Here is a 17,144-nt window from a genome sequence, read left to right as displayed (position 1 = left end):
GGATTAATTTACTTTTATCATTCTGCAAGCCTGGAGGTGCATTTGTGTCAACAATGACATGAACCATGAGAACTGATGGCAAAAACGAGAGAAGAGTTATCACAAAAGCTTAGATGTCTTGTGTCTGCATGGCTGTGGGGGGCCACCTGTAGTCATCCCCCACAAAGGAATCGTATTCAGGGCTGTACATCAACTGTTTCACAAAGGCTTCCTTGTCTGCTGGCTCCGGGTACCAAGAAGCAAGACCATGCTTGTAGGCCCAGTCCACAATCTGCAGAGAGAGAAGCAAAACGAGTTCATAGAACAGTGCTGGCATGTCATGGAGTGGAAGCCAACTGCAGTTTGGCCCTGCCTGCATTTCCCCTCTTTCTACCCCTCAAAATTGTGTCTTTTTGTTGCCTTTTCCTTTGTGCAATTCCCTGGGTCAGCTCCACATCATCCCTTGGGTGAGGAAATGCAAGCTGCCTGCTTCAAAACGCATACCTCTGCCCTGGCAGAGTGGCTGGAGTGGGCAATTAAAGGAGAGCATCCCTTTAATCACCTCCACTCATGCCCTTAAGCTCCTCACCTACACTGTGCATCCACCAGTAAATCCCAGCAGGCCAGTATGATTCTCAGTGGGTGTTCCCTGAATGGGAATTGCAAATTTGATGTATACAGGGCACCAATCCTGTAATTAGAAGAACAAGCCTGATGTGGAATAGAACTTAGGTAGTTGGGCCCCATCAAATACAGTAAAAGAGGTTCCAAAGGAGCAATTTGGAACATAAAGTCTTTTAGCAACTTGAGTCATGTTTGACTTTAACCCTAAATCTGATTTCTGATGCTGAGCACTCATATCTCCATGCAATAAAGCAGAGCTCTGTGAGCTGTGAGGCACCAGAGTCACAAGGCATTTTTCACATTTGGGCTTTAGGGATGGGAGAAATCAAAGCAGCAATTCTGGCTGGAAGGATCCTGAGCTCCATTGCTTTAGGCTGTAGAGTAAGTTGAACTAAAACCCCACAAAGCAAAAATGATGCCAGGGCAATTCCTGCCCTCCCTACCATGGGAAGTGGAAATAAAAGTGGAAATACTCACTTTCACAGCGATTTTGAGAGACACCTCTCTGATGGTGTCCAAGGGGGGATAGAGTCTTCCTTCTGCTAGATTCTGCTCTGTCACCTCGGCAGCAATAGACTGCAAGGAAGAGAAAGGCAGCTTACAGAGATGGTCTCAAGCACGTACCACATTCACTAGTCTTACATGATATGAGGGTGCAACCTCATCAGTGGCAGACGTGGGACTAGTTCTGTGTGGGAACTGCTGCACTATTCAAAATACACACATATTAGCTTCATCAGACCTAAAATCAGGGCCAGGATAGTGGAAATGCTTGCTAGGGCAGCACTTATGGAGAATGAGGAGAACCTCCTGGCTCCTGCACCTCTGTATGTGCTATGGAAGCATGAGGGTTTTGACAAGCCGCTTCCACTCAACACACTGCCCCAGTCCAGGCTCTTGAGAACACCTGAAGGAGGTGCCTGTGCCTCTTCTCATCTCTTAAAAACCATGAGTTAATGCCAGTTGGAAACCTCTGCTGTGACGAGGAAGATCTCATCAGAGATGTGCCGGATGCCGCAGGCAGTGACTCCCAGTGCCACTCCTGGGAAGACATAGGCGTTGTTTCCTTGGCCAGGGAAGAAGGTCTGTCCACTGGGCAGGGTCACCTTGGAGAACGGACTCCCACTTGCAAATATCCCCCGTCCCTGATCAAAGAGAGAAGAAGAAGCATCCAAATTCAGAAGGGAAGTGTTACATGTCTGCTGCTCACTGTGGTCTGTGCTCAGGGGACTCTGGTGACCCAGTGGACAAGGCTCCAGCCAGGCAGTGAGAGCCATCTCCACCAGAGCCATCTCCAGTTGACCCTGCTAGAGGGCCTGGTCCCCAGGGCCACAATCAGGGCCATGGTCAGGGCTACTGAGCACTGAGTGTGCGTTCACACTGCCCAACTACAAGAGCTTTGAACTGGCTGAGGAGGAGTTGCTCTTCTTCATCTATGAAGTGAGACTCATATGGAATGAAGATCTGGGGGCTGTGTGATTGCTCAAGCCAGCAGCAAGTGGTAGGGAAGGCAAAGGGGACAGTAAGACAAGGCATCCTCCCCCACATCAACTCAATCCACATGACAGTAATTCTTCAGTGACAATGGTTCCAAGCTGGGGGATGAAACCCAACTTTCAATGTAGTTGCATAGGTTGGCAAAACATGGGACAGTAACCTAGGAGGATGGGACATCCAGCCACGGGTGAAGGAGGCAAGCACTTTCTTTAGAGGATCACAGAGTAATGCAGCCTGGTAGGGACTCAAACTCCTGCTCACAGCAAGGTCAGCTGTGAAATCAGACCAGGTTGCTCAGGGCTTTATGCAGCCTCATCTTAGAAACTTGTGAAGAGTCCACACGAGCAATCCACCTCCTGACTGCCCCCACAGTGTGAAAGTTGTTCTTTAAGACTCTTACTTCACATTATGCCCCCTGTCACTGTCTGCCCACCAGGCACCACTGTCCTGGCCACCTGCAGCACGCTGAGCTCCAGTACCTCGGTGAGGCGGTAGCACTGCTCCGCCGTGCACTCCGCTTTGCTGGTGGGGTTGCTCAGGGCAAACACAATGGGCCTCTCATTGAAGGCTGCCATGTCCTTCAGCAGCTTCTCAGTGAAGGCTCCTGCAACGGCTGCAGCACCTAGAACAACGAGAGCAGAGTGAGATGGTGCTTTCTGACTGGCTGGTACTGGGCTGATCCCTCTTGAATGCCTCTGTTGGTAAATGAACTGGGGCGGGGGGAACAGGACGCATCCCTGGAGATGAAGGTGTGAATGTTTCTGTCTCAGATTAAAAGCCTGTCTCAAAGCCCCCTGCTCCTCTGGGCTGTGTTGCCATCAGTGTTTAAGCCAGTCTGGCTGCAGCACTTTGCCCCCAAAGACCTGCCTGAGCTGCCTTGGTGTCATCACTGTCGTGCCCAGTCTGCCAAGGCCATGTGTGCTGCTGAAAGACCCAGGTCCTACCACCCCCAGCACCTCCCTCTACATCCCTCTACACCCTGAGAGGGCTCCTGGAGCTCCAAAAGGGAGGAACCTTGTGCCCCACTGAAGGGAAGGCTGAAGGGAAAGGATGTGGAGAACTCAACTGGTAAAATGGGGACAAAAATGCTCATTTTATCTTGGCTGGGAGAACAAAAGGAGGCCCTGAAAGAAAGACAGAAACTCTCCTAAGAACTGAATTGGTGTGGAAAGGTCACGCTAAGGGAACTCCACCTATAATTGCTGTAGGCTTCACTTTCTGCACAACCTCTTCCAGTGTGTTCACACTGGGGTGGTCCTGAGCAAATATTTCTTTCTCATGGTTCAGGTGGCTCCTGCCCTGTGAGGAGAAAGGAGGAGTCAAACTTTGGTCCGTTGGCAAAAGGTGGAGACATAACGCAGTAACTCACTAGTTCATTTCATCTCTTGGCTCTCTACCTGAACCAGATCCTACAGAGCAGGACCAGTGAGGCACTGAGCTGCTCGTGCAATGTCACACGGGGCTGGTCTCTGCTCCTCTCACCCTCCAGACTATACTGAGGTTGTGTTGGAAGGATCTGGCTGTGAGGGCAGAGGAGGTGTATATATAGCACCAGTCTCCTCACATCTGATGAAGGACAAGGGAAGAGGCCCCTGAGGCACCATGGAGTGCAGGGCAGGTGAGATCACCAAAGCAGGGCACAGTGTTGCTGTTGTAATAACCCATACGACATGCAAGACTTGCAACACTGCTTGAGACCATGGCCAGCAGTGTATCCTACCACTGCAGAGGTACAGCCCAAAGCGCTGCCTATAGAGCAGCCAGTGCTGCTGGTACACTACTGTCACCATGGGACCTGGTCCTCTTGAAAGCAGTGACAGCTCTGCTGACACCAATACATCTGCAGCCCTTACTCCTGGTCTGATCCGAGGTATCTGCCTGCTCTGGCCTCTCTTAGCTTGCAGGAGGTGGCAGGGGAGTGAAACTCAGCTCTGGGGACACATTTACCTTGACAATCAGTCCCTTGGAGTCCACCATCCAGATTTTTCTGATGGCATCCTCTCGTGAAATTCCTTCCTTTTCCATGGCCATAAGCAGGAGATAAGCTATGCCCATTGCAGCCTGGAACACAGTATATAGACACTTCACTAGTGTATCATCATCTCTCTTTGAGCAAGGAGTCATACAGACTACCTGACTTCTGCCATGGGGGCAATATGACTGGCTCCAAAAAGTGAGGTTATGTTCTTCCAGCTCTTTGAGCTTACAGTCCTTTTGACTCTATTGCTCAAGAGGCTCTGGTTTACCCTAAATACCAACCCTGAGGACTCAAACCAGCCTCCTCAGTGTCCCTGCAGCATGCTGCCTCATGAGGGACTTCCCTCAAGGTACTTGCCCCACTAAAAGGCAACTTCTATGCAGCAGCAGCATGGTCCCCATGTGGGGCCCACTCCTGCCCAGTGACAACCTGCTTCTGTGCTTTGTTTCCACGAAGCCTTGCAGGAAGCTTCGTGGTTGACTCTTCTCTCTCTGGATTTATATCATATCTAAGAACAAACTTAAGAACATTCTCCTACCTCTCCAGCTCCCTGGAAAACGAACTTATGGTCAGAGAGCTTGTTCTTTGTGATCCTTAAGGCTGCAAAGATGCCAGCGACAGCAACAGATGCAGTGCCTGGAAAAAGAGAAACCCCGTGAGACGGACTTCCTTGCAAATGGATTGTCTGCCCTACTGGTATGCTGTTAGAAACCTTGTGATAGCATCCATTCTCTTAGATCTTGGCACTAAAAGATCAGGGTGCTGTCCCTACTCTGAAATATTAAACCTCAGAAGACCCCTGCAAGGCAGGAGGACACAAACAACCCTCCATGTAGATTCAAAGGGATGATGAATTCTAGAATGCCAGAAGAAGTTAATACCTAACTCCTGAGGGATTAAGATACATGTGATGCCTAAGGATCATAGAGTGGGTTGGCTTTGAAGGGACCTTAAAGCTCATCCAGTCCCAACCTCCTGCCACAAGCAGGGACACCTTCCACTAGAGCAGGTTGCTCCAAGCCCCTGTGTCCAACCTGGCCTTGAACACTGCCAGGGATGGGGCAGCCACAGCTTCTCTGGGCACCCTGTGCCAGCGCCTCAGCACCCTCACAGGGAAGAACTTCTGCCTAAGAGCTCATCTCAGTCTCCCCTCTGTCAGGTTAAAGCCATTCCCCTTGTCCTGTCCCTACAGGCCCTTGTAAAAAGTCCCATAAGACATCTGCAGCAGGTGGTGGTGTGAACTTGGGCACCCTTGTCACAAAATCCTCTGTGATCACGGAATCACCATCCCCTTCTCGTTCACCTTCACAGCCCTGCACCACCTTCTCCTTTTTCACTTCCCTGACTCAGAGCCATCATGCCTCACTGCCAAGCATTAAGGAGTCACTGCGATCATGAGTTGTTCCCAGATATTAGTGAGAAAGAATCCAGTACATGGAGAGCAGATTCCTGATGTTACAGCCACTGTGATACGTGCAGCTTTCCATTCATTAAGGGAGGCAGATGTCTGTGGGCTGAATAAACCCGCCCTCACCCCGCATCAATCACATACAATATTCATCTGATCTCTTATCCCAAGTGAAGGAACATGGTGGGAAGAACCAAGTAAGGCACAGACTAACTGGGATTCAGGCACTGATGGTATCTTACATCACCTGGGCAAGCTGGATACAAGGCTTAAAGAAGAGCTAGGAATGATGGAGGCAGTTTTATCACAGAATATCACAAGCTGGAAGGGACCCATAAATACCATTCAGGCCACTAGTTTTATTCCTCAGCATTTTAAAGGGTATCAATTTGGATGTGCCTGAGCCCTGATGCTGGTCTGTCCATTCTCACCTTCACAAGGCAGTCCACAAATAACAAGTCTTGTGGGTGGCCATGGATGGGAGGGACAATGAACCCTTTTAGGCCAATAAATTTGATTTCACCAGATTTCCAGCATTTCCTAGCTTCCTGCCCATTTAATCAGCCAGTGCATCTGGGTTTCAACCAGCCAATGCTTCAGTGAGACCCTCTGCAGTGTCCTTAGGGCTTGGGCTGCTGCCAGACATCAGTGAAGGGGGCCTCCAAGGGACTCTTCATTAGGGACTGCAGAGGTAGAACAAGGGCTGATGGGTTCAAACTGAAATAGAGGAAGTTCAGGTTAGATATAAGGAAGAAGTTCTTTACTGTGAGGGTGGTGAGGCACTGGAATGGGTTGCCCAGGGAAGTTGTGAATGCTCCATCCCTGGCAGTGTTCAAGGCCAGGTTGGACAGAGCCTTGGGTGACATGGTTTAGTGTGAGGTGTCCCTGCCCATGTCAGGGGGTTGGAACCGGATGATCTTAAGGTCCTTTCCAAGCCAAACCTTTCTGTGACCCTGTGATTCCATCAGCAAACAGCAAGCAGCTCATGAGCAAAGCATGACTATGAGCAGTGAAACCAGCAGATGGTGCTGCCCCATCTGTCAAGGACTGAGGAAGGACATCCAGCGTTACTCGCTCCTTTTCTGCAGTGCAAAAGCCAGAGCTAAAGCAGAAACCGGCTGATAAATCACAGCATCAGGGAATGATTTACTCTCTCATTATTTCCGTGCAAGAAAAAAATCTAGCGGGAGCACAGTTATACTGGCAGAGAGGTAACTTCTACTTACACCGCTTATTTTGCTTAGGGAACCAATATCAGCTACTCTGACAGCGAAAAACTTCACTGCATATAGAATCACAGAATCCCAGGTTGGAAGGGACATCAAGGATCATTGGGTCCAACCCTTCTAGGCAAAGCATGACCCAGACTAGATGTCCCAGCACCCTGTCCAGCTGTATCTTAACAGTGTCCAATGCTGGGGAATCCACCACTTCCCTGGGAGATTATTCCAATGGCTAATTGTTCTCGCTGGGAAACATTTTCCTCTTGTGTCCAGTCAGAATCTCCCCCGGGAGTAACTTGTCCTCACCATCCCTCATCTCTTCCATGTGACTCCTTGCAAAAAAGGGAGTCTCCATCTTCTCTGTAGCCACCCTTTAACTACTGGAACATGGGGATAAGGTCTCCCCTGATCCTTCTCTCCAGACTGAACAGTCCCAGCTCTCCCAGCCTTTCCTCACATGGCTTCCCAGTCCTTGGATCATCTCTGTGGCCCTTACAGGCCAGACCAGAAGTGTTTATCATTTCCATTAATTCACCAATACATTGTGTTTATAACTCAGATGAGTTTATTTCTCTAAAAATGAATAGTGCCACTAAAGAGTGATTCTGGTGTCCATGCACATTGGTACAGAATGGCAGCAGCACCGTGTTTTATTCATGAGGACATCACAAACATCCGTGTCAAACACAAAATGGACTAGGCTAATGTTGGAGGCTTTGTAAGCTTCTTGCCTGCAGCAAATCACTTGGGACGCTTGCTTCAGCACTGAGGATGAATCATGGAATCTCAGACTGGTTTGGGTTGGAAAGGGCCTTAAAGCTCATCCAGTTCCAACCCTCTGCCACGGGCAGGGACACCTTCCACTAGAGCAGGTTGCTCCAAGCCACTGTGTCCAACCTGGCCTTAGAGTGAACTGAAATTGAAGTTAATGAACCCCCTTCATTATCCCACAGAACGGTTTGTGTCATGTTATTTCCAGACCCAGATGACCTGAGTTGAGTCAGTTTAAAAGGGAGTTGATGTGGAGGGAACCAGCCACGGAGTGCTGCTCTGCTTCACCATTAACATGCCAACTCAGACAAATGAAGGATGTATGTGAGGGATTTCCTCTTGCTTCTCCTGCACTAAATCTCTGCCTTTTTAAGCTGTATTTAGAGTAGTGCACTTAGCTGGCAAAGCACCATGCTGTCAGACTGGGAAAATTACAGAGGAAGATCATGAATATCCAAGGAATTTAAAGAAACACCAGATAATTGCCTTGGGGTTAGATTTTGCTTTTTGTGGGTGTCACATACCTAGCCCAAGCTCATTCTCTCTGTATTTCAGTCTATAATCAGCAGGACTGAAGGCTTGCTGCCATGCCAGACGCTGAGGATGGGATTCCCCTAAAAAACCATGTATGATCCTGCTCGTGCTAAAGCAGATGCCTGAAGTGGATCACATGAAATGCACCCTAAAGGTGTCACTGCCACCATTTCTTTAAGAGAGACAGGATAATTGGCATACATGTAGACAGTTCTACTGCAGGCATCTAAACTGAGGAGGAAGGGATCCCACCCTGGCAGTATGAACTGCAAAGAAGCGGGGTCTCTCTGTTGTCAGCAGTGCTAAGCTTGTGACATGCAGCAGAATATGAACACCTCCACATACACTTGTGTGCTCCCATGCTGTCTCCCAGGCTTACTTTGCATAGAAATCCCCAAATGCCCATGTGGGTGGTAATGGGGATTGGATCAGAGGAAAAAGTTCCCAAGTGGAATAATTACAGTGTGACAGTGCAAGTGTAGGGTCACAGCATTAGCAGTAATAGATGTCTGGAAAGTATTTAAAAGAGAGAAATGTAACTGAAGAAGTATCTTGTTTCTCTTGGTCCTGACCCAGGCAAGACTGCTTTATACCCTATGAGTATCAAGGAGTCTGACAGGACAAATGCAAACCCATTTCAAGGGGAAATGCTCATGGGACATTAAACAGAGGGACTTGAGGTCTCCTTAAAGATGTTATTAGGAGGAACTGCAGAAGGGGGCTGTATGGAAAGGAAGGATGCACAGATTCATCTGCAGAGCAGCATGCATGTGTAGAGTGGGGACCAGTGGGACTGGGTGTGCCATTACTCATCCCCTGCACTTGCTCTGCAGCTCTGACTAAGAGCAGGACTCTGACCCACTCTGCCATTCCTGAGCCTCCTCCTCTGTCTCCAATGTGTTTCTAATCCCTCCACATCTCCCAAACTGCATCTCACCCCCATTACTCAAGCATCAAAGTTACTGTACCTTGGCCTCAGCTCAGTATCTGTCGTTGATAATTACAAATACTGAGGCTGGAACAGCAGAGCATCTCCTTGGAGGAGAGTTCACAGCTGGTTTGTGTCAGGAACTGCCTAATCATTGTTCTTCAACCAAAAAATGAGCCTGGGGTGGGGAACCCTTCACCGTGACTTGTGGCAAGAAAAAACCCACTACCCTTCAACACGTTGGTCTATCTGTTTTCCAAAGAGACTGAATGCTGCTATTGCAGATAACTACTTCCCTAAGTAATTAGCAAGAGCCAGCTTGGCTGGTCTGCATCCAAGATGAGATATGAAGGGGTGCAGAGAGAAGAAAGGAAAGCACTCGCAAGATCTCATCTCTCCAAGACTCAACATAGCATCACAGAATGGCAAGCAGACCTCAGGAGCCCCTCTGGAGAGTCCAGAGCAACAGGACCAGCAAAGAAGAGGTATTTAAACCCAAGGTGCACTCAGGAAAATGGCCATGAATTAATCTCTGACACTCAGGCACAGTCAATACTGTAAAACATTAAGGAAAACCCCTCTGAGGTTGATGTTCCACTTGTACCAGTGTCAGAACTATCCCCAGTAGATGTCAGTGGAGCTACACTGGAGCAAAACGGGGAAAGGATCTGCTCTGTAGCTCCAAGAAGCTGCATGGATGGAAAAGGCTGCAGCCCAAAGGAACCCATGCTCAGGGACCTCATCCTTCATCAGAGTGGGGAGAGCGGACAGAGGGGCAAGCAGCTTCATAAAAGGAGTTACTGGCTTGAGTGCAACAGCAGTGCTGCCCAGCACTGATGTAAAGGGTGTACCATGTGTGACAGCACCCCATGGCTAAGCAGGGGACATGGGGGAAGCAGGCAGTCCCCCTATACTGAGGGTTGGCACTGCCCTATTACCTGGCTGAGTAGAGCAGAGCATCACTACCATGCTGTATCCTTCCGACAGCAGCAGTGATGGGAGCGTGCAGCCCGCACCATCGCCTGTTCCTTCGCACAGCACCCGTGTGGGTGGCTCCCCTTCCCCACACTGATTGAAGAGGTGGCCAAATTCAGACTGATCTTGTATCTTTCACCCTCGTCCTGTCTGCTTACACTTTGCTTCATCAAAACCATGCCAAGATGAGGGCCGGGGGAACAGCAAACACCAGTTTAACAGCTCCAGCGAAGGGCAGCCAAGAAAATACATCTAAAGTTATGGATGCAGAGGAAGCATAGGGCTTTTCCAAATTCTGGTTCACATTAACTCCCCGCAGCAGTTCCGCCTGTTACTGGAAAGCAGAGTGGAACTTGTCCAGATCCATTCCAAATACATAATCAAAAGTCAAACACAACAGAGCTGAAACAAAAAGCTGCTGAAGTGTTTGCAGCTCAAGGTCTTCACCTCCATGACTGTGGGATAGTGTTAGCCCTTCCCCAAAGGGCCTCTGTAAAACATGAAGGAAATAAACCTAGAAATGCTGTGGAGCACGTCAAGGAGAGCAGCAGTAAAAGGCAAAGTGCTCAGGGATGGAACTCACTTTCTACACTAACAGCTTTAGGGACACTGGTAACCCAGAAGAGGTGGTGAAGAGCTGACTGACAGTGGAGATGCAGAGCTCATCTTAAAGCAGATGCCTAATGTAGGTCATCCTAGGTGTCTGGTTTTAATCCTTCCACTGTAAAGCTATACAGTGCAGTGCCTGAAACAAACATTGCGGCAGTGGCCAGCAGCCTGGACTTAGAGATCACAGACAGCTTAACACAGAGGAGATGTATGCTATTCTTTACTGCAAAGGAGGAGTTTGCAAGGGCATCAGAGAGGAGAGGGAAGCAAATGTTACAATCCCTAAAATGACATAAGATACAGTCCAGCTTCTTAGAGCCTTGCACCACTAAGCCCAAGAAACTGAGGCCCCTGTACACCAGGAGTCTATATTCTTCTGACTTGCTTAGCAGTCAACATGTGATTTAGACAAAGGTCTAGGCGCTGGCCCTTATATCATAGAATAGTTTGGGTTGGCAGGGACCTTCAAAGGTCACGTACTCCAAGGCCCTGCAATGAGCAGGGAGACCTTCCACTAGATCAGAACCACATCCAGCCTGGCCTTGAATGTCTCTGGGGATAATGCGTCTGTATCTAATACAGCAGCATCAAGGGAAAATGCAGAGCACAGTAGGTTGGAGAGGGCTCGGTAATGGTGAAACTGAGAACATCTCCACATCTACCTTCATGCCGGGTAAATCCCCCCAGGGAAAGCATGCTGCTCAGGAGCTGCCTGGCAGGACACAGCCTGCTTTGTCCTGTAGCACCGTATGGTCCAGCGTTCCCTTCCTATTGTGCTCCCCTCCTCCTTAGTTTCCTGTGACAATTACTGATGCGTTTTCCACGCCAGCTGAAACAACAAAGTAAGATGCTGCACCATTTTAATCTGCTGCAATTAGTTAATGCCGAGCCAGCAAGTCGCTTTGCCTGCTTCTCACACCACACGGAAACGTGCCTGAAAAACAGGCCATGTTTGCACATGATTGATTTCTAACTGGCCCAGATCAGCGGCACTGGAGTCAGCCTGTTCCCAGTCTCAGCTGAGGTCTGGGAGCAGTGTTCGGTGCTTGCTGAAGTGTCCTGGGAAGGTTATGGATGGGTTATCTGCTGGGATAATGAGGAAAGGTAGTTGGTGGGTCAAGAGATATTCTGAGGCTCATCAGCAGTCACACATCCAACAACAAAGAGGAGTCATTGCTCTGACACTGGGAAGTCTTGGAGAGGTCTGCGAAGTGATGACCCCAAGCACTGCCTGTAGTGTAGTTGTGGGAGGACTACGGGATACAAAAGGCTCAGTGTTTTAATGTGGCTAGTGATTTGGCATTTCCCATCCTGAAATGCCTTCAAGAAGTTTCATTTGCAGTGTGGGTGTTCAGGATTTTAGAAATCCTGTCTGTTTATAGCATCTGAGGCTGGATATGGATATATCTGTAACACTCCAATTGGTGGTTCTTTGAGACGTTATCAATGTTATACTTATATGGGGTCTATATTTATGGGGTCTATACTTATATGGGGTCTATATCTATACTTATATGAGGTCTAGTATTAAAAGACTGCTAAAGATGCCCAGAGCCAGGAGATAGTTGGCTTTATGTTTCTGTGCACTGTTCTCTCTGTCCTGCCCATGTCTGTGAAGGGATTTTTGACCTGATCAGGTCACATTTAAATAGCACATTAGAGATTTCTTCATTTTTCTCTGACTACACTTGCAGAACAACTTCTGCTGTTCAGTATGGAGTAAGTAAATCTGTGCCTAAAGAATTCTTGTTTGCGTTGTGACTATGGAGGGTAACACACTGATCAACCAGCAGAATGAACGTTGAATAAATGAGGTTGGAATTGATGCCTGGACATCATCTAGTCCAGTATCTGCTCAAAGTGAGGCTAGCTTCAAAATGTGCTGAGACTGCTTAGGGCCTTCCTGAAGGATGAAAAGTCCCAAAGCACACTTGAGCTGTGCAAGTTTACAGGGTTTCTATAGACTCCTACTTACTTAGCTGGGATTATTCAACACACAAAGTCCATGAGACCTGATGAGATGCACTTGAGGATGCTAAGGTATGTGGGCAATGGTGTTACAAAGTCATCATTTGGAAGGTTTTGGTAACTGGGGAGATTCCTCATTCTTGAAAAGAGGCAAATTTCATACCCATCTTCAAGAAGGGACACAAGGATCCAGGGAACTTCAGCTCAGTTGGTCTAACCCCCTGATCTGGGGATTACAAAGCAAATCTAGAAGCTACGTTTGGGAACATGATGGTGATTGAGGACAGTCTGGATCTCCCAAGGCAAATCACACCTGATTGTGAATATCCATCCTTACAGATACTGGAAATCACTTGGCTGAACAAGGCTCTGAGGAACCTGATCTAATGTCCAAGTTGGATCTAAGTTTGAAATTACCTTTAAAGCTGGGTGATGTACAGAGGTCCCTTCCAAACAAACTCCTTCAATGATTTTATGTATTTTCTTGTATGAAGCAGGAAGCCAGAGATGCCTCTCTCAGGGATGCACAAGACTGGACACCTTTGTAAGACTTTTCTGTTCTCTACTTCCTATTACAGTGATATCTCCAGTGATAACTGCACAGTTAAGTGTAGCAAAGTTACAGTAGGAAGAGAAAACAGGATCTAAAGCATTCTCATGTCCCTCTGATTTCCTATGTGCTTCACCGCCTGCCCTGGCACTTTACTGGGAAAAAGGAAGAAGTGACAATTAGTTTTCTCCCACAGAGCTGAAACTGAAGCTGTTGCCCCTTGCATGAACCCAGATGGAGCTGGGAAAGGACTGATGTCATCCCCCCATGGAGGAAGGAGAAGCAGCCCTTAATGGGAAGCTCCCACATGTGGGCACTGCGAGCCAGCTTCTGCTAGCTCCCAGGCTAATGGCTTTCAGAACCAGAGCAATCACCTCATCCCTGTTTGTGGTACCTGGCAGGTGTCCTGCTCAGCATCAGCAGCCTGGCTGGAGCTGGAAGGGGTCTGAGTCACTTGAACTCTACGGGGTTAGGGTGGGTTTGGCAATACAGTAATTTGTGTGGCCCAAAAAGTTGGCATATGTAAACTGCTTTCTGTTCATGTAGACCCTGGGGCAGCAAGAGAGAGGCCTAAAGGAGATTAAGTGGAGCAATTCATACTTGCTTCCCACGTTTCATCTGTGTGTGTGTAGGCTCATTGCATTCAGAGCCCCACTAACCAACAAGTTTAACTGCTATAGCTCAGGCCTGATCTAACCTGCACTGTTTGTGCCTAAGATGTGCTTTTAAATCAATATACTTAAAAAAATGCCAGCTCAGAAGCCGAGATAATTCAGGCTTCAGGAGGTCTTTTCCTGCCTGAATTGAGTAGAATGTATCAGGCCTGCTTAAACAAGGCTTTGCATGATTCTCATTAATCATTTAGAACACGATCTGCATTGAACTCTCCCACTTTTTTAGGTAGGCAAGTCGTGAAATTCCAGCATGTTGGGAAAGAGAGCCTGAGGTGAAACCAAAGAACAGGAGGGTGTGAGAAAATGGCACTTCCTACCTTTCTTGTATCATCTGGGGATCAGACTACTCATCCCAGCTTCAACTCCATTATCTCTGACATGACTCCAAGACAGAGTTAACTGAGGAGATTCAAATAGTTCAGCTTCCCAAAGGTCCTCAAAACACATTCCTGATTACAACCCTAGCTTAGAATCCCTTTTCTTTCTGACAGCTGCATAATCCCCACCTGAAACAGTGGCTTGCTTCCCTTGACTCATCACTTGTCTGTGCAAAAGATCAGCAGGATTTCTTTCCTTATCTACTACCATGAAACCAGTGCCAGCCAGATGCCTTATTTGAGAATATAAGGGAGTTTCACTAGCAAGAGGTAAAATCCTACTGTTTCAACAGGTGGGACTGCAGAGCATTTCCAGGGGACTTGACATCTCCCATGCGCTATGACACACATCTAATGGGAGGAGGCAAGGTCAGCTTTATGGTGATGCTGGTTTACAGCATCCTCCTGGATGTGGTTCATTTCCAGGAACTGTTTGAGGCATTCAGCTATGACCTATAGCCAAAAAGAAACTGTAAAAAATGTCTCTTGCTTCCCAACCAGACTCTTCAGTTTTGCTTTAATATCCTCTTTTTCTTGAAGAAACCATTCCAATTCACTAAGAAACCCTTTCGGTTCACTCTAATTCCCCCAAGAAAACCTACATCCAGGCCCACAGATCTGCTATATCGCCTGGCTTCCTTTCCTTTCGACTGCTCAGTCCCCTTACACCTGCAGAGACAGCAATTAATCCAACATAAACTTTACATCACCAGCTTCTTACTACAGGCTTCATCTGTCCGTCTCCAGAACAGTCTGAACTCTTGGTTCTTCCATTCAAGACTTCTATTCAAAAATGTATCTCCTCTGTTCTCTTCTATACTCCTCTGCCCACTGAAAGCTTTTGTGGGTGGCAAAAACCCCCAATAAGTCTTGTTGTACAGGAGTATCTATCTCACCTTCTCTGAAATGCCTTAAGCTCTGCTGCTTCTAAAGCCTCTTTGTGGAAGTATCTTTGAGCAGGACCATGCATCCCATCACACCAACCACATTCCCACACTCCAGGGTCTTACTCTTGTGTCATGATAGACATGAATAAGCTGTTACATGCACTGCCAAATATTGCTAGATGGGCAGCAGATGCAGAAATAGTGCTGCAAAGTCTGCTCAGAATAGAACCAGCATTGTGTGAAACAACACTGGCATTTCTTTCAGTCTCTTTCAAGTACAAGGGAGGACGAGCCCAACTGACTGCAAATAATGAAATCAACAAACCTTGGAAATTCTGCATGCTGCAAACAGGACTAAGGAAAGATGAAGGGACTCAGAGGAGAACTGGTTATTTAGAATCACTTGGGAAGATCCCTGTTGGATGGGCAAAGAACCCTTCCAGTGGTTTAAAACTAAGCACCAGAGCAGGATGCCACCAATATGCATCCATCCCTCTGTGCCTGCTGAGCCTCCCAGGGCCTGGGAGACAGGCTGGCTATAGCCCCACCTTGGCTGCTATCACTTCTCTTTGCCACTAGAAGGGTTATGTTAACCACTCTAGGGGAGAACAAACCTGTTATCAGATTACTGTGGAGTTAGCATCTATGAAGAGGAAAAAAGCTGGTTTAACTTTTCACCTGCGCATGTAAAAAGGAGGATAACAATAGAGGGACATTGCCAGGGTCAGCTAATGGCCACCTGGCTCATGGAAACTGAAAGCCTTGCCTAACTGTTAAACCCTCACCATTGTTTTAGCTAAATTACAGAAAATTAATGGAACTCTCTAAATTACCTTAATAATCTAAGGCACACAACCCATTTTCTCCCTTGAACAACCCTTCTGCAACAAACATTCCTATGAACAATGCAAGGTCGCCTTTCAAGTTGGAGTGCTGTGTTTTTGCTTGTGTTTTGAAATGCTTTATGTGTAAACTCTACCTTTTATCACACATCTGACTATTGAACAGTAAACAGTCTTGTGATCTTAATCACAAGGTAAAGGTTAAATGTGCATTCTCCTAACAGTACTTACCCTGGATATCATCGTTGAACACACAGTATCTGTTGCGGTATTTATTGAGGAGACGAAAAGCGTTAGCATTGGCAAAGTCTTCAAACTGGATCAGACAGTTCATGCCATACCTGCAAGTCAAAGGGTAATTAAAAAATGGATACAAGTTTTTCCACAACACAGGATTATATGTACATCTTCTACCAGGATATTGTAGTTAGTGGCTCTAGTTCAGAGAGGAAAGTACCACAAGAGAAATGCATCACAGTAACAGCAAACAGGATCACACCCTTCCCAAGGTTCATAAACTCAGAAATGGAGAATCACCAAGAATAAATTGTATTCACAATTCAAGGGGCTTCTTGATATGTATAGCTATATACATGTATATATTTATATGCATCTTTGGCCTATCTGAAGGGGCTTCCAAGGATGCTGGAAAGGGACTCTTCATCAGGGACTGCAGTGATAGAACAAGTGTGATGGTTTCAAACTAAAACGGGAAGTTCAGGTTAGATATAAGGAAGAAGTTCTTTACTGTGAGGGTGGTGAGAAACTGGCACAGGTTGCCCAAAGAAGTGGTAAATGCTCCATCCCTTACAGTGTTCAAGCCCAGGTTGGACAAAGCCTTGGGTGACATGGTTTAGTGTGAGGTGCCCCTGCCCATGGCAGGGGGTTGGAACTGGATGATCCTAAGGTCCTTTCCAACCCAAACCATTCTGTGATTCTATGATCAGTTAAAGGGACACCCCCAAGTGCCCACTTCAACTGTAGGTGACCGAGAGATGAGAAAAAACCCTGCTTGTGAGATCCCATGGACTGAGTGTTTCACGGTGTGACTTCACAGCCACATTTGTGTGCTTTGGAAAGTCTCTACAGAGCTGCTTTGCAGGGAACCAGGCACACAATGACAGCCAGTGACCCATGGAGTCAAGAGGCAGGAAACAATTGCAGACTTTCCATAATGGTGCAGTAATTTCAGGGCAAGTGTACAGCTTCTAAAAGCTGGGTAATATTCAGACTGCTCCATAGCTATATACTGTCAGCACTCTGTATGACTCTAGCCTGTGTTAAGGCTTTGCAAACAAAATCTAAAAGGGCCATAGGTAC

General features: G+C 47.4%; 1 protein-coding gene across 1 annotated transcript in view; it reads right to left on the bottom strand.

The window, feature by feature from the left end:
- ME3 (malic enzyme 3) overlaps positions 1-17,144 on the bottom strand; it is a 113,414-nt gene continuing 96,270 nt past the window's right edge. Inside the window, exons 7-14 of the mRNA XM_061457986.1 lie at positions 16,056-16,165; positions 4,617-4,714; positions 4,048-4,161; positions 3,294-3,399; positions 2,580-2,722; positions 1,575-1,748; positions 1,081-1,179; positions 1-271 (exon numbers count right to left, since the gene is read on the bottom strand). Of these exons, the coding sequence (XP_061313970.1) occupies positions 110-271; positions 1,081-1,179; positions 1,575-1,748; positions 2,580-2,722; positions 3,294-3,399; positions 4,048-4,161; positions 4,617-4,714; positions 16,056-16,165 (1,006 nt within the window). The 3' untranslated portion in view covers positions 1-109. The remainder of the gene's footprint in view (positions 272-1,080; positions 1,180-1,574; positions 1,749-2,579; positions 2,723-3,293; positions 3,400-4,047; positions 4,162-4,616; positions 4,715-16,055; positions 16,166-17,144) is intronic.

The sequence above is a fragment of the Pezoporus flaviventris genome, unplaced genomic scaffold (assembly GCF_033815535.1).
Source record: "Pezoporus flaviventris isolate CSIRO_AGI_PZ_B2104156 unplaced genomic scaffold, CSIRO_AGI_Pfla_v1 ptg000025l, whole genome shotgun sequence".
In the NCBI taxonomy this organism is placed as follows: domain Eukaryota; kingdom Metazoa; phylum Chordata; class Aves; order Psittaciformes; family Psittacidae; genus Pezoporus; species Pezoporus flaviventris.
Note: the sequence above shows the minus strand (reverse complement) of the source record. Positions and strands in the feature narration are given on the sequence as shown.